The 26297-nt window shown below is 36.9% G+C and overlaps 2 protein-coding genes across 9 annotated transcripts in view; one reads left to right on the forward strand and one right to left on the reverse strand.

Annotated features, from left to right (window-relative positions):
- Window positions 1–4051: 4051 nt before the first annotated feature.
- The window catches only part of ADA2 (adenosine deaminase 2), a 160528-nt gene continuing 138282 nt past the window's right edge, over window positions 4052–26297 (reverse strand). For 7 of the 8 annotated variants that reach the window (XM_072650147.1, XM_072650144.1, XM_072650143.1 and 4 more), the window contains 6 exons: window positions 12500–12627; window positions 11772–11862; window positions 10096–10204; window positions 8725–8882; window positions 4857–5059; window positions 4052–4649 (listed from right to left, as the gene is read on the reverse strand). In XM_072650147.1, coding sequence (XP_072506248.1) covers window positions 4547–4649; window positions 4857–5059; window positions 8725–8882; window positions 10096–10204; window positions 11772–11862; window positions 12500–12627 — 792 coding nt within the window. In that variant the 3' untranslated portion in view covers window positions 4052–4546. Of the gene's footprint in view, window positions 4650–4674; window positions 4759–4856; window positions 5060–8724; window positions 8883–10095; window positions 10205–11771; window positions 11863–12499; window positions 12628–26297 lie in introns of those variants that run through there. The other variant, XM_072650150.1, reaches the window with a different exon arrangement.
- LOC140530971 (dolichol phosphate-mannose biosynthesis regulatory protein-like) lies at window positions 18397–20075 on the forward strand. Its single transcript, XM_072650153.1, has one exon. The coding sequence runs from the start codon at window positions 18662–18664 to the stop codon at window positions 18914–18916; it is 255 nt and encodes an 84-aa protein (XP_072506254.1). The 5' UTR covers window positions 18397–18661; the 3' UTR covers window positions 18917–20075.

The following is a 26297-nucleotide window of genomic DNA, read 5'->3' on the forward strand; positions in this document are numbered from 1 at the left end:
TGATACTGGAGAAGCCACAGCCTCTTTTGGTCCCTGTCTCCTGATATTCAAAATGAGATAGGTCATTGGTGTCTACACTGAGTTAAGCTCAGCTGGTCTAGACTGGTCTTTAGAGAGTAGTTCTGCAAAAGCCCTCTGTATGGCCATATCCATTCCAAGATCATCTCTGTGGTGGTAAAAGTGACTATTGTCCAGATTATCTAGATTTTTCCAAAGGAATAGTAGTAATAGCCAGTTACTGAACTTTCTCCTCTCCTGTTCTCAATCTGGAAATGTTGATAATTGTGCTACTTACTACCTGTGTGATTGTGGCCAACTCACTTAAACCACTCCATGACTCAGCTTTTCATCTATAAAACAAAGGAGTTGAATTGAGGACTCTTTTAACTCTAAATATATTTATCTATGATGACACCCTTGCCATCACCACTGTAAGATGTTCCACGTTGGCACCTTGAAAATTTTCCTGTCCTTTGAATTGGTGGAATTCTAGCCCCAAAAGTCCATACCAACCATCTGCCCACCCCAGACAGAATTTCCATTCTCCAGTGACTACAGTAGTCCTGTTCACACAATTGTTCACCCGTCTATCCCACCCATCCTGCACTTTACTAAGAGTATTAGACTTGGAATAAAGAACAGTTAGATTCCAACCTTGCTTCTAATGGTTGCTAGCCCTATGAGGGGACACAAGAGAGGGGCACATTATTTTGGAGACATCCATCATTAAAATAGATGTAGGAAGAGTGATGATTTGGTAATAATGGTAGAAAAATAGAAGAAACATCATCAGTTTCACTCTGTCCCCTCAGGTCTTTCTAGGTGAATCTCTAGTGTGACCTCTAATTAATGTGCTTTTATTAAATGCCTGCTGTATGCCAGATGCTGTGCCAAATGAGTCAGTCCCTAATCTTAAGGAGCTTACATTCTATTTGGGAGAGTTAACACATATAGTAGTGGTAACCAAGAAAGGAAGTTTTGATCAAGGTAGTCCTATGAGACGGAGGAAAAGAAAACCTATTCAGAAATAAAGGCCTACCTTGCAGAATAAAGAATACAATCCTGTTTGTTTTTTTAAAAGCCAAAGAGAACAAAGTTTATTAAAGATTCCCCAAATTGGGTTGGCTCTTAAGGAGCCTAAGCATTTGTGACAAGCGGGCCAGATAGAATCCCAGCTAGACAGAGTCTGAGCTGGATTGCATCTGAGCACCTTCATGGAGGCAAGGTGGGACTTAAATACAGAAAAGAGTATAGGAGAGGTCTGGGTGGGAGGGGTGGTCTGGTAGTCCGGGGGTGATGGGAGGAGGGGTTTAGGAAGGGTCTGGAGGAGAAGTCCAAGGACGGTCAAAGGCTGGAAACAGCTGGAGGCTATCAGGAGATAGCAGACAATGGAGGGTTTGGGTGGGAAGCAGGTGGGGCAATCGAAGAATACAATCCTTTAAAGAGACATACCAAAGATGTTCTGCATTTTCAGGCTTTCTTCTCAATATCAGGAGATGGACAGCATGTTTCGAGCTTCAGTTCTTTGGACTTTATCATAATGCTGGTTTATCATAATATTGCATTAATCAGGGATCTTAAAATCTTTCAAAGTCATTCTTTATAATGTTGTTATTGTATAAATTATTCCCCTAGTTCTTCTTATTTTACCCTGTTCCTGGTGGGGTGAGGTAGGCAACAGTAAGCCAGATAGCAAGATGCTTTAATGGATGTACTAAGGAATGGCTGCTAGACAATGGAAATTGAAAAATATGCCCCAATCAACGGTCTTCACTTCCCCACTCTCAATCCATTCAACTAATACATATTGGGTGACTACTATTTACCCATCAGTGCAGGGGGGTTGAAGAAAGGGCAGTCAAAACGACAGGTCTGGCTTTGCTGGTTGGGTGGGCTGTAGTCAGACACACAAAAGAGCTGAAGTATCCCTGAGGCAGTGGACTATTCCATAAACAAGTTAGGACTTTTCCCAATTAGGCAAGAGAAATTAGTAACTGCAAAAGCAACTGATGGAAGTAGTAGTTCATCAGCTAAACATCAGATGGCAGCGTAAGAGAAGAAGAAGCCCAGCAGATAACTTGAGCAGCTTTGGGGGAGTCAGAGACAGCAAGCAGCTGCTTTCGAGACAGAGCAATATTTTATTGGGAGTGTGGTCCTTAGAATATGTTCCCTCTCCAGCAGTGATTTATGCCTTGAGGCTTTTTCAGTGATGTATGCCCAGAGGCTTTTCCTTGTTCTTTACCATGTCTATTGCCCAGATTTCAACATGCATGTGAATGGACCCATATAGAACTTGTCCAACAGTTGTATATCTGGGACAGATGATACAGATGGACAAAGGAAAAGAAAAGGAGGAGAAGAGTGGGCTGGATTGCTTTAGGGAATTTACAAAGCACTTTTACTGACTTAAGTAGAGCCTCAAGACCCATCTTTTCAATACAAAATTTTTTTTTTTTTTTGGTGTTGCTTCATAGCATCAAGTCATGGAACTTCACTGCATTGGGATAACTTAAGATGAACAGGACGATGGGCAATGGAAAGGTGCCTAGTGGGGATGAGGCAAGCTGAAACATCTAACCAAACATATAACTAACAAAGAACTCTGAAGAACAGGTGTAAAGTTGGTCCAGTAGACAGAGTTCTGGGCCTGGAGTCAGGAAGACCTGAGCTCAGATATTTACCAGCTGTGTGACCCCTGGACAAGTCACTTGACCTTTGTCTGCCTCAGTTTTCTCCTCTGTAAAATGGAGATAATAATAGCACTTATCTCTCAGAGTTATTATGAAGATAAAATGAAATATTTGTAAAACTTTTTATAAACCTTAAAGCTCTATACAAATGCTAATTATCATTATTATTATTAATGGTTATTATCAGAATTGGACAATAGAGAGTGATGATGGATTGGTCATGTGATAAGAATGAAAATGACTGGTGGATGGCCAGAGTATGCCACTAGTACCCTCGATGTCAGAGAAATCAAGGATAAGGTAGATCTAGGTGATGAACTTATGGGATCGTATGTATGAGAGTTATACAGATTGGGCAGGTATGGATGGGTTTCATTGGAAGGAATTCCCAAGGTGATGAGAGCATAGATCTATTTAAGCATTCCTATTTTGCTTTAATTACTGCTTTTTGCATTTAATATATTAATATGTAATCTGATTTGGTCAGGTAAAAACTAGATAGAAATTCATGAGCTGTGGATTTGAGATGATGCTTATCCCAACAGTATTTTGAATTTGGGTAATTGTTTTCAGAAGGGAAAGAGGTGGTAATAGCCCACATATATATGTGCATATATGAAGATTATATGGATGAATAAAAAACTTTTATTAAATACTTACTACATGCCAGATACTGTGCTAAATACCTGAGTTATTCATAAACTGAGGAACAAAACCATTTCACTTTGCATCAGTCCATAAAGATCTTGCTATGTTTTTTCTGAAACCACCCCCCTTGTCATTTCTTGTAGCACAATAGTACTCCATAACAATCATATGCCACAACTTGTTTAGCCATCCTCTCAATTTCCAATTTGGTGCCACCAGAGAAAAAGCTGCTATAAATATTTCTGTACATATGGGTCATTTTTCTTTTTCTTTGATCTCTTTGGGGTACAGACCTGGTAGTGGTGATGCCAAGTCAAAGGGTATGCATGCTTTTATAGCTCTTAGGGTATAGTTCCAAAATGTTCTCCAGAATGATCGGACCAGTTCACAACTCCACCAACAACTATCTCATTTTGCCAGGATAGCAACCTACTTGGGTCCAGGCTATACTGCTGGCCCCCATTCACTGCCATGGCAGCCTACTGTGGCAATTCTATATATCCCACTGGAGCAGTCCCATTTTCCACCACTTTTAAAAACTAGAGTTATTATTAATTTGGGACCTAAAGACACTGTCCTGATCATTGGTGAGAGTTATCAATCAGAGAGTCACCAGATCCTTGAGTTTGAGCTACCTTAGACATCATCTAATCAAACCTTACACTCAGAGCACTCTGGCAAGTATAAAAATAGCTCACATTTCTATAGCCGTGTGAGGTAGGTAGTGTAAATTTAATTATTTTTATCTTACATATAAAAAAAAACGTTGAGCAAGATTCAGTGAATTTCCATGGCTACACAACTAGTCAAGAGCAAGACTCAAACACAAGTGACCTGACTCTAAGTCCAATGATCTTTTTACTACACTATCTGCTGCTTCCAGTAGCAGGTTTCATCCTGGCAAAGCCTACCCAAAGATCATAAACTGAAGGAGAAAGTACTGACTGCCAGCCAGAATTCAGAATGAAAGGCACACAGGAAAACATTAGTTTGCCTGGTAGTTCTAAGGAATTTGTCACTGTCTGGTTATGTGGGCTATAAGCCCCATAGTTCTGAAGAGTCCCACAGATTCATTTATTTGAAGAGAGGTGACAGAGCCAGCTTATTATTTTTCTCTTCCAAAGATCAGAATATGAGCCATAGATGCATGAGGTTTCTGTTCAAGAAAGGCTCAGTTCTTCAAGAAAATTGTAAATCGATATGTTACTTCATAGCTTCATGCCCCTGGCCAGGTCATCCACAAACTTGTCCCATTTCTTCTGCCAGACTTCATTCATGGTTTTCTTCTTGTCCACTGACAGGGAGCTATATCTGCAGGAACACAAAGAAAGTACCAGCCTTGAGAAAAGGTCCGACTATTCTTCAGTGATCAGAGTTAGAGGAGGAGTACAGTGGGGCTTTGGGGTCCAGGGAAAGGACTCTGTTCAGAAAAGGAGAAGAGGAGAGATTAGGCCCCAGGACTATGGTGAACTGCACTTTCTAGAGAGGAAGAAATGGGATATGAGCAGGGACACTCACTTGATTGAATTCAACGCCAACTGTTTGAGGGTCCTCAAGTCAGCCTTCATCCCTCCAATGCCCATGAAAGCTTCATAAAAGTCATAAGACAAGCCTTTGGCCCCAAAGACAGATGGGTCATCAGAACTGACCACCATAGGGTGCCCACTGGACATTAGAGAAGCTGCTGGGTGGTTCCTTAGGTCAGATACCAACTGGAGGACCTGCCAGGGAAAAATAAAGGCAAAAAAGTGGACTACAAGTCACAAAAAGAAGTAGAAAGATAAGACCCTCGATATCATACACAATTCCTTTCCAACTTCGATCATTATTCTGGTTACCAGGCTAGTATTTAGGGATGATTTTGACTAAGGAGTAGATCAGTCAGTCAATAAGTATTTACTGAATAACTGCTATGTACTAGGGACTGTGCTAAGCACTAGAGATATAAGTACAGAGAATGAAGTAATCTCTATTCACACAGAGCTTACATTCTAATGGAGGGAACAACATATATGTGTGTGTGTGTGTGTGTGTGTGTGTGTGAATTGTGTGTATTATATAAATAAATACAAAGCAGTTAAATACAAGGTGGTTTGAGAGGGAAGGCACTAGCCATTGAGGGGAACAGGAAAAGCTTAACACAGAAGATGATGCTGGAATTGCATCTTAAAAAAGGAAAGAGACCCTATAAGAGATGTAAGAAGCTAATTCATTATGGGCTGGTCAGATCAGTCAGTCAACAAGCATTTATTAAATGCTGATTATGTGCCAGAATTGTGTTAAGACATGGTAATACAAAACTGCCTCTGCCATTCTAATGTGGAAAATAATATGCAAATAACTCTAATACAAACTCTATACAGTGCAAATGAAAGGTAATCTCAGAGGGAAGGCACTAGCAGTGGAAAGAATAAAGGCCTTCTGCAGAAGATGGAATTTAAACTGAGTATTAAAGGAAGATAGAAGCAGCAAGAAATAGAGAAATTCCATTTAAACTAACTGTAAACAATATAAACTATTTGGAGTCTACCTGCCAAGGCAAACCCAGAAACTATATGAATACAATCACACAAATAAAGTCAGATCTAAACAACTGGAAAAAATATCAGTTTTTCATGGGTAGGCCAAGCCAATATAATAAAAATGACAATTCTGCCTAAACTAATTTACCTATTCAGTGCCTTGCCAATCAAACAACCAAAAGATTATTTGATAGAATTAGAAAAAAATAATAGCAAATTCCGCTGAAAGAACAAAAGGTCAAGAATATCAAGGGAATTAATGAAAAAAAAAATACGAAGAAAGGTGGCCTAGCAATACCAGATCTCAAACTTTGTTATGATGCAGTCTTCATCAAAGCTATCTAGTACTGGAAAAGAAATAGAATGGTAGGTCAGTGGAACAGATTAAATACACAAGACACAGTAGTAAATGACCATAGTGTTTGATAAACCCAAAGACCCCCGTCTCTGGGATAAGAACTCACTATTTGACAAAAACTTCAAGGAAAACTGGAAAATAATAGGGTACAAACTAGTTGTAGACCAACATCTCACACTGTATACCAAGATATGGTCAAAATGGGTACATGATTTAGACATAAAGGATGACACCATAAACAAATTAGAAGGGCAAGGAATACTTTACCTGTTAGATCTACAGAGAAGGGAAGAATTCATTACCAAACAAGAGATAAAGAGCATTATGGAGTGTAAAATAGATCATTTTGATTATATTAAATTAAAAAGCTTTTGCACAAACAAAACCAATGCACTCAAACTTCGAAGAAAAGCAGGAAGCTGGGAAACAATCTTTACAGCAAGTGTCTCTGATAAAGGCCTCATTTCTCAAATATATAGAGAACTGAGTCAAATTTATAACAATACAAGCCATTCCCCAATTGATAAATGGTCAAAGGATATGAACAGGCAGTTTTCAGATGAAGAAATCAAAGCTATCTATAGTCATATCAAGAACTGTTCTAAATCACTTTTCATCAGAGAAATACAAATCACACCTATCAAATTAGATTAAATATGCAAAAAGGGGAACCATAAATGTTGGAGAGGATGTGGAAAAATTTGGACACTGTTGGAGTTGTGAACTGATCCAACCATTCTGGAGAGCAGCTTGGAACTGTGCCCAAAGGACAGCCAAACTATGGTACCTTTTGATCCAGCAATGCCACTAGTAGGTCTGTATCCCAAAGAGATCATTAAAAGGGGGAAAATCCAAAGAGATCATAAAAAAGGTATGTACAAAAATATTTATAGCAACCCTTTTCATGGTGGCAAAATATTGGCAATTGAAGGGATGTCCATCAGTTGGGTAATGGCTAAACCAGTTGCAGTAAATGAATGTAATGGAATACTATTGTACAAGAAATAATGAGCAGGCCGATTTCAGAGAAACCTGGCAAGACCTGATGAAAAGTGAAATGAATAAAACCAGAAAAACATTGTACATAGTATCAGCAATATTGTATGATGATCAGCTCTGAATGATTTAGCTCTTCTTAGCAACATAATGATCCAAGACAAGTACAAAGGATCCAAGATGGAAAATGCTATCTACATCCAGATAAAGAACTGATGGACTCTGAATGCAGATTGAAGCATACTTTTCTTCACTTTACTTTTTTTTCCTTTTTTTCATTTTGATCTGTTTTTTTCTTTCACAACTGTGACTAATATGGAAATGTATTTTACATAACTGCACATATATAACCTATATCAAATTGTCAAACATTTTAGGAAAAGAGGAGGGGAGGAAGGGAGAAAAATCTGGAACTCAAAATCTTGTAAAAAATAATGCTAAAAATTGTCTTGACATAAAATTGGGAAAAATAAAATATTATAAAAATAAAACCAAAAGGAAGCCACAGATGCCAGTAGTGGAAGTTAGGACAGGGAGCATTCCAAGCATGGAAGGTAGCCAATGAAAAGGCATGGAGGATGGAATGTACTGTCTAAAGAATACCAAGAAGGCCAGTGTCAATGGATCACAGAATACTGGAAAAGAGACTAAGACATTTGCTTCTGGAAATAACAGGAAGTCACTGGAATTGCAAAGGCAAAGAAATGGTAGATGCAATTGGCACATGTGAGGAGTTGGAAAAAGGCCAGTTTAGCTAAGTTATGGGGTATGGGAGGAGGAATAATGTCCAATGAGGCTGTAAAGATAATTTGGAGCCAGTAGAGATTGACAGTTTCATCTATGATCCCCTTCTTCTGTTCTATAATGTATATGGAAATACTCATTTTATTTGCTGCTTGTTAGGTTTGAAATAAAAAAATTCTTTCATGAATTGAATGATGCATAATGAAAAGAGCACTCGACAGGAGACCTGGATTTGAATGCTGGCTCTGATACTTTTTGGATATCTGACCATGGGCAAGTACTTAACCTCTCTAAACCACAGCATACTCCTCTGTAAAAGGAAGGCCTTGAACTAGATATCCAGTAAAATCCCTTCCAAGTCTACTATTTGATGATTTTATATGTTGAACTTTTCTTTTTCCAGCTAACTTTCCCATTTTTGTGTCTCCCACTGCTTCCACCCTAATTCCTCCATTCTTTTGAGCATTGTCATTCTTGCCAGCCATGGTTCTAGGTCAGTTTTCACTACCAGAGTCACTATGCTTCATAATACAGATAATTCCTGTACATCTCTGCTGACAAGATGAGAGAGAGAGGTTATGTAGAAATGAGAATCATAAGAGGAACATGAGTCAGAGTGGAAACAGGGGTCTTGGTAATAAACAAAGCACTCCCTAAAAATGACTAGCTTTGAGCACTCACTCATAGAAGACTAGAAGGTATCCTACATGATTTCCTGATGAGATCTGGCCTAGAGTTAGACCCAGAAAAGCCCTGGAAATCATACCTGGTTTGAGATGGGACATACTTCTATAGGGATGTCCCTATTCCAAGAGATATTTCTGGCCATCGGGTGTCTGCCCAGAGCAAATCCATGGCCAATCCTGGTGGTATTCAGTAATAGGGCATCCAGAACGTTCTCATCTATGGAAGTGCCCTGCCAATCTGGAGATTAAGAATAAAGACTTTATGAGTGGATGGAACTAGATGTATGGACCACAACCTAGACCGTATAGATTGTTATGAGAAAAGCACCACAATACTATATAAATATTATATACTATATACTTATTATATATAATGATATATTATATATATAATTCTATGTAAATATTATTGTTATTGGTCTGGACCTATGATTTCATTGTCCTGGGGAATTCTATGTGTGGAAACTCCCTCCAGCAGTGCAGATCAGCAACTCCATCTGTGACGTATAGTCTTAGAGAATTATTTGGGGGCTTTAGGAGTGAATTGCACATAATCACACAATTTGTGTCAAAGTCAAGATTTGAACCAGGTCTTCCTGACTCCATGGCCCCTCTGAACTGAACTAAATTGAATCTAATCAGATTGAATACATGGAGGCTATGGAGAGGAGGATTATGATGAAAATGAAAGCAATATGACAGAAAAAGTGGAAATATTTTCAATGGGTATACTGTAAAGCATAGGAAATCTTTGGCTTGGTGAGAAAAGCATTAAATTTGAGGTGAGAGAAACTGATTTGATTTCCAGCTCTATTATTTACTGCCTAGATGTGACTGTCATTTTCTACCTACATGATTTTAGGCCAATCACTTCATATCTCTGGGCCTCGATTTCCTGATTTGTGACTTGATGGCCTTCATGATCCCTTCTAGTTCTTAGTCTGTGATTCCAAGGTAGTAATGGTAAACACAAATTTAAGCCAGGTTGTATAGTACCAGTATTACAGTGTGCTTCTGTGCAAACCCAAAGGAGGCCTTCTGAAGAAAGCAGGGCTCTGTGGCTGATAGACCATCCAAGGACAGAGCAAACTGCCTGTCCTCTGCACTGGGCTCCCATCTAGCCAGCTTTGCTAGACTCAAGTATCCTGGGCAAATGGCTGTGCTTCATGAACTGAGGCTAATAGAAAATATTATAAGGATTAATGAGCCCATGGAATGGTCATATAGAAGCAGAAGATGAACGTGGATTATCAGCATCTCAGGAGTAAAGAGACAAGCATCTAGTGGCAAGAAGCTGATATTTTCATCACTGGCCTAATATACACTTGGGACAGCCTCCATATGTGCTTTTAGATAATGATGAAATGCATTAATTTACATTCTCCTTTATTTTATAACGTTGAACACTGTCGGTTACATGTCTTATGGCTCCTAAGGATACTGCAACTCACTGGTCTCTCCAGCATGGAAGAAATAAGGCAGGTCAAAGCCTTGAGTGGCTGGGAAGAGCAAAGCATCCTTCAACTCCCACAAGGAATACCCCTTGTCCTCTTGACCCACCTGGAGGAGAGAAAAGAAAGCACATTGAGCGATTTACCTCATATACACCTTAGTTTTGCTGATGAATTCTATGCCCTGTCACCACCGCTCTTCCATATCTTCAGCCACCATTGTCATTAGGACCTGGGGAGAGTGGCCAATAGCCTGGGGGGAGAATGCACTGGGCTGAGATTCAAGATACCTAGTTCTAGACTCAGCTCTACCAATAACCAGCTGTGTGATCTTGGATGTGGGAGGCAACATCATCTCCCTGGGACTCAGTTCCCTCAGTTGTAAAGTGAAGGAATTAGACTAGATAAACCATGAAGTCTTTTTCAATTCTGACATTCTATGATTCTATACAACTTTCATCCAAAGTATAAAGTATGAACAGAGAACTCAAATTTATGTAGAACTCTAAGATTTATAAGAATCATTCTCATTTTATGGAGGAAGAAACAGGCTATGAGGACTATGGGAACATAACTAGTAAATGTTAAAGCTAGTACTTGAGGCCAAATCTTCTTGGTTTCCAATACTCTTTCCCCTTACACTATGCTGAGATAACTATCCCAAAACTTTTCAACACCCCCCCCCAATATTCCACACTTGTGCTTTTCTATCTATTCCTCTCCCCAGAGCTAGTCCTATGGCTGCGAGATATGACTTCAGTGAATTCCTAGACACCCAGGCCAAAACCAAAATAAAAATAATTCCCCTTTACTCTCATTCCAAGTTAGGTGACAAAGGCTAGATAGAGCCTTATTAACAAAAAAACATAGGGATATAAGGATTTTATTAGCATAGGAAAATACTTTTATTCCCTAGGGAGGAAACACCTCCTACCAATGCCAGGTGGCACCTTCTCTCTCTGTAATTTATTATCTTAGAGAGTTGCCTAGAGCACTGAATTGTCCAAGGTCTCACTCACAGTATGTATCAGAGGTGAGATGTGAACCCAGGTCTTCCTAGCTTCCTGGCCAACTCACTCTTAAAACGTATTTCTTGTCTAGGAAGTCTCTCTTTAGCTGATTAGCAAATTAGAATCCTTTGTCACATTATCTAGCTTTCACATTGAAATCTTGGCCTTGAGATCTCAGAAAAATGGGGTAGAGAGGGCAGAGAGAGAAAAAAACAGTAAGTCGGACAGGGTAAGCTCCCAGAGAATAAAGGTCAGGGATAGAAACAGCATTGAAGAAAAAAATTCATCCATTTCTTAATTTTTCCAGAGTCATTCCTGGCTCTCTTTCTCTGCGGGATTAATGATTATCTTGGGCTTCAGAGGGCATAAAGGCTGTTTCCAGGGGGAAGGTGAGGGGAAGAGAGAAATAAAGGAAGAAATGGCCATAGTCAATGACCAAACCATCCTATTCCTCCTATTCTGGGAACTTTCTTTTGGAGTTCCCTTTATGCACCCCACCCCAATCCCTTTCTATCCTTTTTCCTCAAATGCTTTTTCACCATCCCCAAGGCATTCCCTTCATCAATAATAGACTACTCAGTCTGCATTTCATCTCTACCTCGAGACCAGTCCGAGCCCCCAGACTGCCACCCCATATGATGTGGGTAGTAAAAAGATAAAAGCTACCAGGTCAAATCCTGCCATGCTCTCCGGGAACTTGACTCTGAGCTTCATCGCTTTCTGGACAGATACAGTAATGTGAGACACAGCTTTCATCCTTAGAAAAAAAAGAAAGAAAGAAACACCTGTTACTGTGTTAATGAGTTGAGTATTTCTCTAAGTGATTACCTCTTGCCTCTGGGGCTAGTATCCTATTTTCATCACACTCTTATAAAGACATACCCTGTCTCCAATACCCAGCAGCACTAATCCCTAGGTGATAGAATAGTTTCTTCAAAATTCATCACCATTTGGTTCCAAAGTGATCCATCATCTTTGGAACTATAAACAGGGAAACTTTTTTCATGTGTCATTAGGTACTGCATCTGTGGAAAATTTCTTACAGGCTTTGATATTTGAGGCCCCCCCAATCTGTTTTCAATCTTATTTCACAATATTCCCCTTCATACATATTAAGCTCTAATCAAATTAAACTATTAGCTGTTCTCTAATCATGTCTTTCTCTCTCTTACATCTTTGAATTCGCTCAGACTTTCCTATACCTGAAATTTTCTCCCTTCTCAACTCCATCTGTTGAAATCTTCTTTCAGTGATCAGCTCAGATACCACCTCCTCTCCATCTTTGCAAACTACATTACTATTTCATGCCCTTTCATTTTCTAACTTTGTGCTCTTTCTCACTCAGGCCCTGACTCCCTGTTCACCCCAAAGCCTAGGAACCAAGCTTTTCTTACCTGTTACTGCTGTAAATGATTCTGGCCCCAATGAAGTCAGGGTGGTCTTTGGCAAACTTCTGGGCCACTTCTTGATAAGTCTTCAACGACCACTCTTCGTCATGTGTTTGCCCATTTAGTTCATATACCTCAGAGTAGTGGAGAGAAGAGAAGAAAACATGAGCCCAAATGTATCTCAGAGAAGAAGGATTTGATTGGAACAAAAGATCATCCATATCAAACCTTCTGTGCAAGGAACAGGAGTAGAATGGAGCAGATTCCCTGTCACTCCCTAAGTCTGTTATGAACCTATCTCCTTTTCCAGAGCAGATCTCTGTCTCCCATCTGAAATGCCCAAGGCCTAATTTTCAGCGTTCAGTTCAAGTTATGGGAGTTCCTCCATAGTTGGGGAAATATAATAGATAAGTGGCCAAACAATATGAATAAGTAATTTTCAAAGGAAGACATTAAATCTATCAACAACCATGTTTTAAAATTTTTCCCAAATCACTAAAAATTAGAGAAATGTAAATTAAAGCAACTGAGGTTCTATCTCCACTCATCAGATTGGCAAGGATGACAAATTAAAAATGGAAATTGACAGCTCTTGGAAGGCCTGAGGGGAAATAGGCACATGAATATACTATTAGTATAGTTGTGAATTGGTACCACAGTTCTGAAAAGCAATTTGAAACTATGCCAAAAAGTCATTAACTTAACCTCTGACCAGGCCTATATCACAAAGAGGTCAAAGAAAGAAAAGGATTCAAAAGAAAAATATATTTATAGCACCCTTTTGTAATGGCAAAGAACTGGAAACTAAGAGAATTCCCACCTATTAGGGATTTCCTGCTTAATTATTGTATATCAATGTAATGGAACACTGTTGTGCTATAACAAATGATGAAAGGGATAGTTTCAGAGAATACTGGGAAGATTTGTATAGACTGATGCAAAGTCAAGTGAGCTTAAAGAGGAACATTATATAACAACACTGTAAAGACAAACAACTTTGACTATAATCAATACGATGACCAATCACTATTCCAGAGGACAGTGACGAAACATTCTACTACTCACCTCCTAACAGACAGGTGATGGACTCAAGATGCAGAATAAGACATATAGTGTTGATTATGGCCATTGTGGGAATTTATTTTCCTTGACTATGCATATGTGTTATAAAGGTATCAAGATCTATGTGTCCTTTTGCATGGAGTGACTGGCAGTAGTTAGGATAGAGTTGTCCCCCCGCCAAAAAACAGAAAAAAGAAAAAGAGACTTATTGAAATATGTTTAAATGCAAAGAAAAAAACAGAAAGAAAGCCCAAAGGAATTGCAATAAATAGGACAGCCTGAAAATTACATGTTGAATTTGTTATATACCTAAAACAAGCTGTACATAATAGATATTTTCAGCTTCATGCATGATTTTCTTTCTCTGTTCTACTATGTGTATGGAAATGCTTATTTTATTTGATATTTCCTAAGTTCAAAATAATTTTTAAAAAACATGGGGGTGGTAGAGAGGGACAAAGGTGGAAGGATGTATAAGAAATGATATCCTAAAGAAAGATACATACTAATAGAAAAACTAGATAAAGCTCTCTTCCCCACATCAGGAGAATTGGCTCCATTCTTGACCCAAATTCACTACTAGAACACTGGCTATTGTCAACACAGGCTGGGTACCTATCTATGGAATTAGACCCTGAACAATTGGCAGCAATGCATTTGATGGCAAGTGTGATGGGAGCATTGTGCACTGCACACACATACTTGGTGTGCATAAACACAACTGAGTCTATGCCTCTTCCCAGCAAACAAAAGGCTTTGTTGAGTTTTTTCCTTGGATCTGAATAAATTTGCTTTGTACTTTTATATCTTTGAATTATTATCCTCACCCCCCACCCACCCCCACCCCCCGCCACACACACATGAAGGAGTGATTCAGAGAAAGAGACAGAGTGGCAGAGTAGTTTCTGAATGTCACCCATATAGAGGGTGGTTATTCTTTCCCCTTCTCTCCTGAGGGCATCAGTGACCTCTTACTTGCAATGAGGCAGAAATCATGTGATAAGAAAAAGGGAAGTTTATCTGTATGTTGTGGCAGGGAGCTGCCCCTTTTTTTGCTTTCTCTCTTCCTTCTGCCCTGGTGATTTGAACTGCCAAAGAGAACCTTGGATAACTGGTAACCACAAGGAGAGGGGGTAGATACCATGAGCAGCACCAGCCAGAAGACATAACAACGTGAAGACAGCCTCTAAGCCTGGAGCAATGACAGTAATCCAAAGGAAATTACCTCAGTCATAAAGAGAAAACATTCAGAGTTGTTAAGACTACCAGAAACTATAAATCCCATTGAGCTGGTTAGCTGGGAAAGTTGATTTCTCTTTTAGTCCAGGAGTATGAGATGGGAAATGGAAGTCCCTCCTCTTATTCCTTTTCCATAATTTACATCTTGGTTGTGTATGTCTTGGGTACACCGCCCCTCCCCCCACCCCCAACCATACTCAAAGATCTGGAAGAGCAAGAAAACAGAGCCCAGAGACAGTTGAAGTTGTGTTTGATCTAGCTTGTGTAAGATAAAGCTTTCACTTTATCTTATAAACAACAAACTGTGTGATCTCAGCAAGCTGTCTTTGAATCTACAAAGGCAATGGGAAGAAAAGGAAAAAAGAGGAATCAATTGACAGAGTGGGGTGGAGGCTCTGAGAACTATTTCATCCCATCCTGTAGATTAATTTCAGATTTTGTCAATGAGGGGTTAATCAGAGTTGCTTTAGTGCCTAGACCACACAGAAGTATGGAGTGCAACCAAGGTGTTAATCAGTTGAGCACCCTCTGATGGCCAAAGGAAATATTGGGTAGCCTTTTAGAAAGGGGCACCTCATGTATGTACCAGAGAATAACTAACAAGCCTGGGTTGATAGCTCAAGGAGAGCATTCCCTGGTGGATACTGTGCTCCCTTGGAGGATAATTCATACAATGATGGACTCAGTGCCTTTCTGGGGCTTTAGGAAGGCAACACAACCATAGATAAGGAAAATGAAGCCTAGAGAGGTTCAGTAAATTGTCCAACGTTGCACAAGGTTTGAGCAAGTTTTCAGACCCTTCATACACCCAGACCGGGGCCTCCATTCTTATCTTTCTACCTCTCTTCTCCCCATTTCAGTCTACCCTCCACACAACTGCCGAAGTGATTTTTCCTAAAAGCTTTTATCCCCAGCAATTAGCACTTCACCTGATACACAGTAAGTGCATAATAAATGCTTGCTGACTGATTTCTACTTCATCTTGCTGCCTACTGCCTCCCCTCTATTTCAGTAAACTGGTTCACAGTAATGAAAGAACATTAGACTAGGAATCAAGAAGTCCAGGGTCAAATGTGGGCACTGATACTTTCCATGTGACCATGAATATCATTTTATTTCTCTTAGATTAAGTTTGCTTGTCTTTAAAATCTGTATTTATTCAGATTCTCATTCTGCTATACTTTTCTCATAAAGTTGTTTTACTGTGGGGAAAACACTTTTAACCTTAAAGTAACATTTGTTAAAATAATGATGATACCTCTTTAACCCAAGTGCTCTTTTGTTTTCAGGATGAGATGGCTTCAGCTTTCCTCTTTCTCTCAGAGCTGTAGAAGCTGGGGGAGGGGCAGTCCTTTCTCTGGCAGCCCCACGGCCCCATTGTTTCCTCAGTTGCAGTACATTGCTTGACATTTCAAAACCTCACCTCCCAACACTGGTTTCTATGCCCACAAGAAAAGCACCATAGCACTTTGGCCCTGTAGTAAGAAGACTGACCCATTGCTGGACCTGTGAGTGGGAGAGATAATATACTAAAGCTACTACTACTGGAGATTTCCATGAGGTCTCCACCTTTATCTACTGGTGAACCATTATCTGGAAGAAGGAATTTTAAAGCATAGCAACTTCTTGTTATTCTCCAAGATGCATCTTTCTGTTCAATCTGTTCAAAGGGCATGTCCTCCATGAAGTCTTCCCTAAACTGCTCATAAAAGGCCCTTGAAGATAATTTAATGTAACCTCTCATCTTCTTGGTGAGAAAGCTAAAACCCAGAAAGGTGAGCTAAAGGGACTTCTTCATGTTCTCTGACTCCAAATCCAAAATTCTTTCAACTACTTTATAGCTGATTCACTGATCTCACCTTTTCTTGAACTCTTGAAACATCCCCTATCAGTATCTGTATGTGTGTGTGTGTGTGTGTGTGTGTGTGTGTGTATAACATATATATAAATAAATGTCATTTTCACTAAAGTCCTACTCAGACGCCTTATTATGGTGGAAATGACTTTCAGTTCTCAAAGGTTACATCAAGCAGAATCCGAGCTCTAACAGAAACATAGCATCAAGCATTTGATTGTGAGAATTCTTCTGAACTCTGTCCTGGCTAGAGGACATCTATAGCATGGAGTTCAGTCCTGGGTGCTATATTTTAGGAAAAACCCTGATAAGCCACAGAGTATCCAGGAGGGTAAAGGGTCTGGAATTCCTGCCAAGTGACGAACTGTTGAAGGATTTAGGGAGGTTTAGCCTGGAGAAGAGAGGATTTAAGGGATACATGATAATTGTATTCAAATATATGAAGGACTATGGTGTGGGGAAGATGGATTAGACTTGTTCTGTTTAGACCCAGAGCTCAGAACTAAGAACAAAGAGTAGAGTCACAAAGAGACAAATCTTGGCTTCATGCTGGGAAAGATGTTCTAATAATTAAGCCTATCCAAAAGTGGAATCTCTGAGCTGCTTTAAGAGGTAACATCATCCTCATTTTACTGGGGGTCTTTAAGTAAAGGCTGAGTATAATGTAGAGGGCATTCTTGTTCAGGTACAGATTATATTAGATGTCTTCTTTCAACACTGAAATTCAATGGTTAATTGAATTCCAGTATCAGATATTTGCTTAAGTAGAGACTCTACACAAATTCCTTATTCATGCAAACAATCTTGGGGGGGGGGGGAATAAAAACAGATCTAAATAACTAGAGAAATATTAATTGTTCATGTATTGGCTGAACCAAGATAATAAAAATTATAATACTCCCTAAATTAATTACATATTAGGTGCTATACCAATCAAAATGTCCAAGGATTACTTTATAAAGCTAGAAAACCAATAACAAATTCATCTGGAAGGCCTAGAATTTTAAGAGAAATAATCGAAGAAGTGTAAAAGAGGGCATAGTAGGAACAAATTTCAAACTATACTACAAAGAAGTAATCATCAAAACAATTTGGTATTGGTTAAAAAATAGAGACATTAATTAGTAGGACAAATTAGGTACACAATATATAGAATCAAATAAGTATAGTAGCCTCATGTTTGATAAGCCCAAAGAAGCTAGCCATTTGAGTTAGAAATCAATAATCAATAAAAAGCTATTGGAAAAACTGGAAAGCTGTCTGGCAGAAATTAGGCAAAGATAAATATCTGATACTATTTACCAAGATACCAAATGGGTACATGACTTAGAGATAAAGGGTACATCATAAAAAAATTGTAGAATTGGGACTTTTGTTTCTGTCTGCAGTTTGTATATCTTAGAAGGTATACTTCTAAGTACTTTTATATTCTATAGCAAATTTAAAATGGAATTTCTCTAAGAAATGGAATAGTTCTTTATTTGTTTTAAATAGAAGGATTGATTATTTTGGCAGTTTATTTACTATTCTACAAGTTTGCTGATATTCTTGTTTCAATTAATTTTTTTCAATTAATTTTGACTTTTTAGGGTTCTTAATCTACAAAAAATTAATTTTGTTTCTTTTTTTCTTATTGCTTTTCCTTCAATTTCTTCTTTTTTTATCATTACAGTGAATATTTCTGATACTGTATAAAAAAGTGGTTACAATCCTTTTTTACATCCTTTTTCCTTCCTGAATTTAATGAAAAGGATTCTAGTTTATTTCATTACATAAAATGGTAACTGTTGGTTTTAAAAAGTGTATTGGTTATTATTTTAAGGAAAGGTACATTTATTCCTGTGGTCTAGTGTTTTTAGCAAAAATTAGTATTATATTTTTGTCAAAAAGCCTTCTCTGGATCTATTGATGTAAAATGTGATTTTTACTTATTTTCATTAATATGATTAATTAACTTTGTAGTTTTCCTAATAATAAACCAACCCAGCTCTTCCTACTGGGATCTGGCAGAAATGGCCACAGCAACAGACCAGGTGGTTGGATTTGGCCTGGTGGTTTTCAGTCTTGTGACCTTCATCTACTACACAATTTGGGTGATCATTCTGCCCTTCATAGACAGTGATCACATCATCCACAAGTACTTCCTGCCCAGAGAGTATGCCATTATCATCCCCCTTGCAGCTGGCCTATTCCTTCTGCTATTTGTGGGGTTGTTCATCACTTATGTAATGCTGAAGAATCGGGAGCCAGCCAAGAAGACAAATTGAAGGAGGAGGCATAGCCAGACTTGAGGAGGAAGCTGGAGATGTCCATTTTGGTCTTGTGGGACTGGCCTGAATTGAGTTCCATCTATGACTGACTGTATCCTTCATCCTGGGATCCAGCCCACATGGGAGGAGCAAGAGAAGGACAATCCAGCTTTTCTCCCTTGGCCTCTCTCCCAGTTTTATGGGTGAAAGAGACATCAACCTTCTTCTCTCCTCTCCCTCTCAGGCTCGGCAAACGAGCTTTCCGTCACATTCCTATAGGTTCCTTCCCTTCTCTACCTCTTGCTCGGTGGAAAGTCAGCTTTTCAGGGGCTGACACAATCTCAGGCTCATCCTGGGGTACAGGATCTACTACACAAATCCCTGGCCCTAAATTTACTTCCTTGGGAGCAAGACCAGACCCCAGCCTGTTGTACGGGCCAAAGAGAGAGAGATGCTCAGTACAAGCTGTGAAAAGTGTAGAGACTTTGTGGACCAAACTACTGGCACTGCCAGGTATAAAGGCCTGACAGATACTGTTTGTCCAGTGTGCTGTATCACACTCTGTACCCATCTGACCTCCATGTGGTCTCTATACCCTACTGCAGTCCCTGTGCTACTAAGCTTCCAGCTTCTTCTCTGGAATATTTATAATATTTCAATATATATTTAATATGTGAAAAGAATTTAAAAAAAATAAACCAACCCAGAAGTCCTAGTGTAAATATAATCTGTTCATAATGTATATTCTTTTGACATGCTATTTTATCTTCTTTTCTAAAATTTTATTTAAAATCTTTGCATCTGTGTTCATTAGGGATAGTGGTAATAGTTGTATTTTTTTCTTTTTTAACTCTTCCTAATCTATGCAAAGACCAAATCTGTGTCACAGAATGAATTTGGCAAAATCTCTTCTTTTGCTATTTTTGTAAACAATTTTTAAAATTAATTGTTCTTTGAATACTTGACATAATTCATTTGTTAATCCTTCTGATCCTGGAGCTTCCTTTCTTAAGAAAGTCATTTATGGCTTGTTCAGTTTCTGTCTCTGAAACTGAGTTGCTTACAATTTTTATTGTTATATTAATTTGAGTATTTTACATTTTTGTACATATTTATTTCATTTAAGCTGTCTGCTTTATAATTATCTGCATATAGTTGGCAAAATTATTATGAATAATATATTTATTTCTCACTAATTCTTTCTTCATTTTTTTGAAACTGTTAATTTTTTCTTCTCTCAAAATAAATCAAATTAGCTAATGGTTTGTCTATTTTTAAAATCAGATTCCAGATTTATTTATAAATTCAAGAAAGTTTTTGCTTTTAATTGTGTAAATTTTTTCTTTAATTTTCAGGATTTCTAGAGCTTACTTAGGATTTTTAATTTCATAGTTTTCTAGAATTTTTAGTTGCATTCCCAATTCATTGACTCATTCTTTCTCTTTTTTATTAATAAAAGTTATAAGATAATATATATCTTCAACCTCCTAATTTAACTCTGGGTGAATATTCATACTTCAGGGTCTTTATATTATCAAATTTCATATTTCACTACATATTTCTTTGTAAAAATATTGTTGGATTTTGCTTTCTAATCCATTCTGCTAACCTTTTCCATTTTCTAGGTAAATTAATCCCATTCACATTCACAGTTATGATAGTTAATTGTTTATTCATTAATTTCTCATGGGAATGAGGAGCCAATATAACAAAATGACAATACATTCCAAACCAAGTTACTTATTCAATGTCATAACAATCAAATTAATAAAGGATTACTTTATAGAACCAGAAAAAATAATAATGAAATTCATATGGAGGAAAAAAGTCAGGAATATCAAGAGAAATAATGAAAAGAAATGGGGACAAAGTGGGCTTCACAGTGCTAGATCTCAAACTATACTACAAAGTGGTAATTATAAAAACAATTGGTGATAATAATTAATAAAAATGAGAATAGCAGTTAGTCATATAGTGCTTGCTATCTTATTTTATATGATATACTGCTTACTAAAATAAGTGCTTTAAACTTATTATCTCATTGATACATAAATAGCACTCTGTCAATGGAACTGATGAGATATGCACCATACAGAAGGAAATGTGTTTAATAGTACTTGATAAAACACAAAGACCCCAGCTGCTTAGAAAAGGGACTACTATCTGATAAAAACTGCTAAGAAAATTAGATAGCAATATGGAAGAAATTAGATTTAGACTAACACCTTATGCATCATACAAAGGTAAGCTCCAAATAGGTACCTAATCTAGATATAAAAGGTCATGTCATAAGAAAATTAGATAAACATGGGGAAAAATATCAACTGAATCTGTGAATTAGATAAAAATTCATAACTGAATAAAGAATTAAAGAGGATCATAAAAGATAAAATAGGTAATTCTGATGCATAAAATTTAGAAGTTTTTGCAAATAAAATTAAGACTGAAACAAAAACAATTAACTGGAGAAAAAATATTACAAATGTCTCTGAAAATGTTTCATTTCTAAGATACGGAAGGAAATTATTCAAATTTGTAAGAAAAAGAGCCATTCCCCAATTGATAAATTGTATAAGGATATGAACAGGCAATTCTCAAGCAAAGAAACCCAGACTATCTATAGACACATGAAAAAATGCTCCAAATCACTACTTATTAAACAAATGCAAATTAAAGCAATTCTGAGATTCTATTTCTCACCCATCAGAGTGTCAAAGTCGGGGGAAAAAGAAAAATTATAAATGCTGTATATACTGTGGAAAAACAGGCACATTGATGAACTGATGGTAAATTGTATATGTTTTACAACCATTCAGAAAAACAATTTAGAATTATATACAAAAACATTACCAAACACTACATGCCTTTTGACCCAGCCATTACTAGGCCTGTACCCAAAAGAGATCAAAGAAAGTGGAAAAGGTCCCATGTACAAAAATATTCGTAACAGCTTTTTATAGTGGCAAAAACTGAAAACTGAGGATACCCATCAATTGAAGAATGCCTGAATAAATTGCAGCATATGAATGTGATGGAGCACTGTTCTGCTATAAGAAATGAAGAAGTAGATGAAGTAAAAAAAGACTTGGAAAGACATGAACTGAAGAAGAGTGAAGTAAGCAAAACCAGAAATATTATTTATACTACAAGGTATCCCCAGAGTCTTAATGCATAGCTTAAAATGAGACAACTAGATGGCTCAGTGAATAGAGTGCTGGGCCTGGAGTCAGGAAGCCCTGAGTTCAAAGTCAGCCTCAGACACTTATTAGCTTTGTGACCTTGAGCAATTCACTTAGCTTCTATTTGCTTTAATCCACTGAAGAAAGAAATGGCAAACCACTCCAGAATCTTTGCTAAAAGAACCTATGGAGAGAACTGGCATGCAATGGTCCACAGAGTCACAAAGAGTCAGCCACCACTGAACAACTGTATAACAACAAAATAGCTTTCAACTGTAGTAAGACTTTTGGGACATACTGTATAACATCAATATTTAAAAAAAAAAAATTGAAGACTTCTATAAACTGATGAAGAATTAAGAACTGGGAGAATAATTTATACAATAACAACCCTAAAAATAAACAAGTTTGAAAGTTGTAAGGACTAAGAGCAATATAGTGATCATTCATGATTCTAAGGGACTGATGATAAAACATATTACTCAAGAAAGAGAAGTGATGAATTTAGGGTACAAAAATGTGTGTATATGTGCATTTATTCATTTGTTTATACGTACATATATTTCTTTCACAACATGACTATTATGGATATGTCTTGCATGACTACACATGTATAACCTATATCAAATGACTTGCCTTCTCAATGGAGGAGAGGAGTGGAGAGGGAGGAAGGAAGAGAATTTGGAACTTAAAGTTCTTAAAACCAATGTTAAAAATTATTTTTGTCATATACATAAACAGATACGTATATATACATATATGTGTATATAATATACATATCTCATAAATATATGTATATATGTATACAAACATTGAGGGAATTTTTCTTTAGCTATACATATTTGTTACAAGGAATTTGCATTTTTCTTTTTTTCCAATTGATTGGGGGTTGGGAAGGAAAGAAAATAGAATTTTGTTCATTTTTAAAAATAGAGATGTAAGGAGGTGCTACAGATGTGGAATGCTGCATGTACTTTCAGATGAGGTCACTATATCCTTTGTTTTTGTTGAATCATTTTACCTTGTTACAAGAGGCCTCCCACAGAGAGAAGGAAATCTGTAAATATTTGTAATATAAAAACAAAACATGAGTAAAACATTTTTAACAAGTAAATTAGAGGAACAAGGAAGAAAATACATGTTAAATGTATGGAGTAGAGGAAAGCTCATGACCAAAGAATAGAGAGAATCACAGGAGGTAAAACAAAAAATTTTCATTACATAACATTTTAAGGTTTTTGCACAAACAAGAACCAATGCAACTAAAATTGGAAGAGAACCATGTAAATGGAGGAAAAGTCCTTGCAACAAATTTTTCTGATAAAGATTTCATTTTAGAGATATATAGAATTGATTCAAATTTGTTAGAATAAGAGCCTTTCTTCAATTGATAAATGGTCAAAAGATATGAACAAACAGTTTTCAGAGGAGAAATACAAATTATTCATAACCATATGAAAAATGCTGGCAAATTAAAACACTCTTTGGCAAAGATGACAAAAAAGGCAAATACCAAATTCTGGTGGGGCTGTGGGAAAATAATGCACTGTTGGTAGGACTACAAATTGGTTTAGCCATTCTAGAAAGCAATTTGGAACAATGCCTCCAAAATTATTAAGCTGTGTCCTTCCATCCCATAATACCAATATTAGGTCTATATCCTCAAAGAGATAAAAAGAAGAGCAAAAGACTCCATATATGCAAAAATATTTATAGTAGCTCTTTTGCTAACAGCAAAGAATTGGAAACTGAGGGAATGCCCATCAATTGGGGAATGGTTAACCAAGTTATGGTAATAAATATGATTAATGCTAGTTTACTAAAAGAAATGATGAAGGGAATAGTTTCAGAGAAACCTGGGAAAACTTGTATGAACTGATGCAGAATGAAGTGAGCAAAACCAAGAGAATAATTTATGCAATAACAATATTATAAAGATAGCTTTGAAAGACTTTAGAACTCTGACCAATACAAATGCAACCCACTTCCTTATAGAAAGGTAATGGACTCAGAGTAACAAGGTCAATGGGGGGTATTTGTTTTGCTATAATATGACATTTTAAAACAAACAACTGTTAAGGACAGCTTCTAATGAAATAAATGATTTTGATAGTACTGTGAAGCACAACATCTAACTCTGGTGATATTTTTTTGGCTGCAAGTGCCTCCTAATAGATCATGCAGTGAGTAAAAGTGATATGTTCATTGCCACTAGCTTTAACTTTTGCTACAAATCCATCATTGTCCTAGTACCATCTGTACAGATTCCAAGGCAATTTTTCCACTGTAAACCTTCATTTGTGAAAAATTCATCAACTTTAAGATATATATATCTTCCCCTTTTGTGTTCCCTTCCAAAAGGTGACAAAACAATAATTCCTCCTATATGCTTCCTTCATAAATATATCTTACATAAAGTAACAACTGTGTCACGTTATAAATATCAGTTATTTGATTTAACTGAATTTCAAACTTTGGGCTGCCCTTAAGACTGGTAATAAGCTGCTGGAATTGATTGTTACTAATTTCAGAAATTCTTTTGTAAATAGTATTATTCATTCAATAAAGGAATTTTATGAATTTCATCCCCATACTTTTTCCCAAGAACTATTTCTGACATTTTAATACCAGCAGGTAACAGGAAATCTTCTCCTATCACATAGAGCTTTTGCAATTAAATAAGAAGTTTCATTAGATGCAAGTAAATACTTTTCATTGATAGTACCAAATTTCTCAAAATGTTGTTTTTCTTTACTTAAAGGTTTTAAAAATCATTCAAAATATGCCTTTGCTTTATTGCAGTGCATTGCATGCTTAGCATTAAGATATCATATTAGTTTGGCTAATTTCATGCTCTCTGCAGCTAAAATTTCATTACAAATTAAGCTAAGCAAAGAGGTTTTTCCACATCATTATCATTATTAGAAGTAAATCCATATTGCAAAAATGATTTGATGTATTTTCTTTTTCTTGTCAATTTAGGTATACTGCAACCTGGTAGCAAAGACTCTACCTCATTGTCATCAGTATATTTACCTCTTCTGTCTAAATTTAGCCACTCATCCATAACTGAAAAATATTTTTGTTCTAAAATACTAATAAATATTGGTAATAATTCCTCAAATAAATACTAGCTTTAATTTATGAAATTACATTTGTTTGTACTTAATTTTAAAAACTGATGTTCACACTTACAGAGGTGATAGTGGAGAAATATTATGAAAGTGCTTTTGTCATTACTTGCTGCAATTAAGCACTTATGTTTCTGTAAAAGAAGGAGGTAACAGCAATTTTTAAAATCAAACATTCTAACACAATACAGTCCAAAGATATACTAGTTTCATATTTACATCATTGTAGGAAAATATTAGAAGTCTTTATTTTCCATAATTAAAATATTTTGTTTCTGTAAGAGCAGAATACTTTGTATGTACAGTAAAAACACTGCAATTCGTAACATATAGTAGTTTCAAAACTGAGCCAAGGTGTTTCTGGCAGCATTCCTTGGTGTTGAGTGGCATGAGGGCATACACAGTGTAAAGTGCGCATCCAGTGTGTTCAGAACTAAGGCTACAATGAAGTTGCATGATGTAATATGGGCAAGTGCTACCAGAAACACCTCTGATTCATTATACATTTGATTTTGAATTAATTTTTGGTCATTGCGCATTCAGAAATCTTTCACTGTTGCCAAATTTTTTATGAATCCCTCATTCAGTTATGTGACCCCATATGGAATTGTGACCCACAGTTTAAGAAGTGCTGAACTAGATGGCCTCTAATGTCCCTTCCAACTCTCAATCTGTGACCCTATTTTCTAGTTTTAGAGATAGAGGAGACCCTAAAAAAAAGTTTAGACCTAAACAGATAGTCTAGTGTCTTGAATTTGAAAGACCTGGATTCAAATCCTGAATTTGTCATTTATTAGGTGCATGATTTTAGTAAGTCACTTAATCTCTTGCGGTCTCAGGTTTTTGTTATCTCTAAACGAGATGATTGGACTGGTTGACTTGGAGGATCTTTTCCAATGCTCTTATTTTTGACAATTTCCTTGAGTCTCTGTTTCTTTCTCAGCAAAATAAGAACATTTATGTTTGATTACCTTCCCTGATAAAGGAATGTCATGAGGAAAATACTTGATAGACTATAAACATGAGCAATAAATATAAGTATTTTATTAAATATTTTATTAAATTATTAATGAATACATGAATAATAAC

The sequence above is a fragment of the Notamacropus eugenii genome, chromosome 3 (genome assembly GCF_028372415.1).
Source record: "Notamacropus eugenii isolate mMacEug1 chromosome 3, mMacEug1.pri_v2, whole genome shotgun sequence".
Lineage (NCBI taxonomy): Eukaryota > Metazoa > Chordata > Mammalia > Diprotodontia > Macropodidae > Notamacropus > Notamacropus eugenii.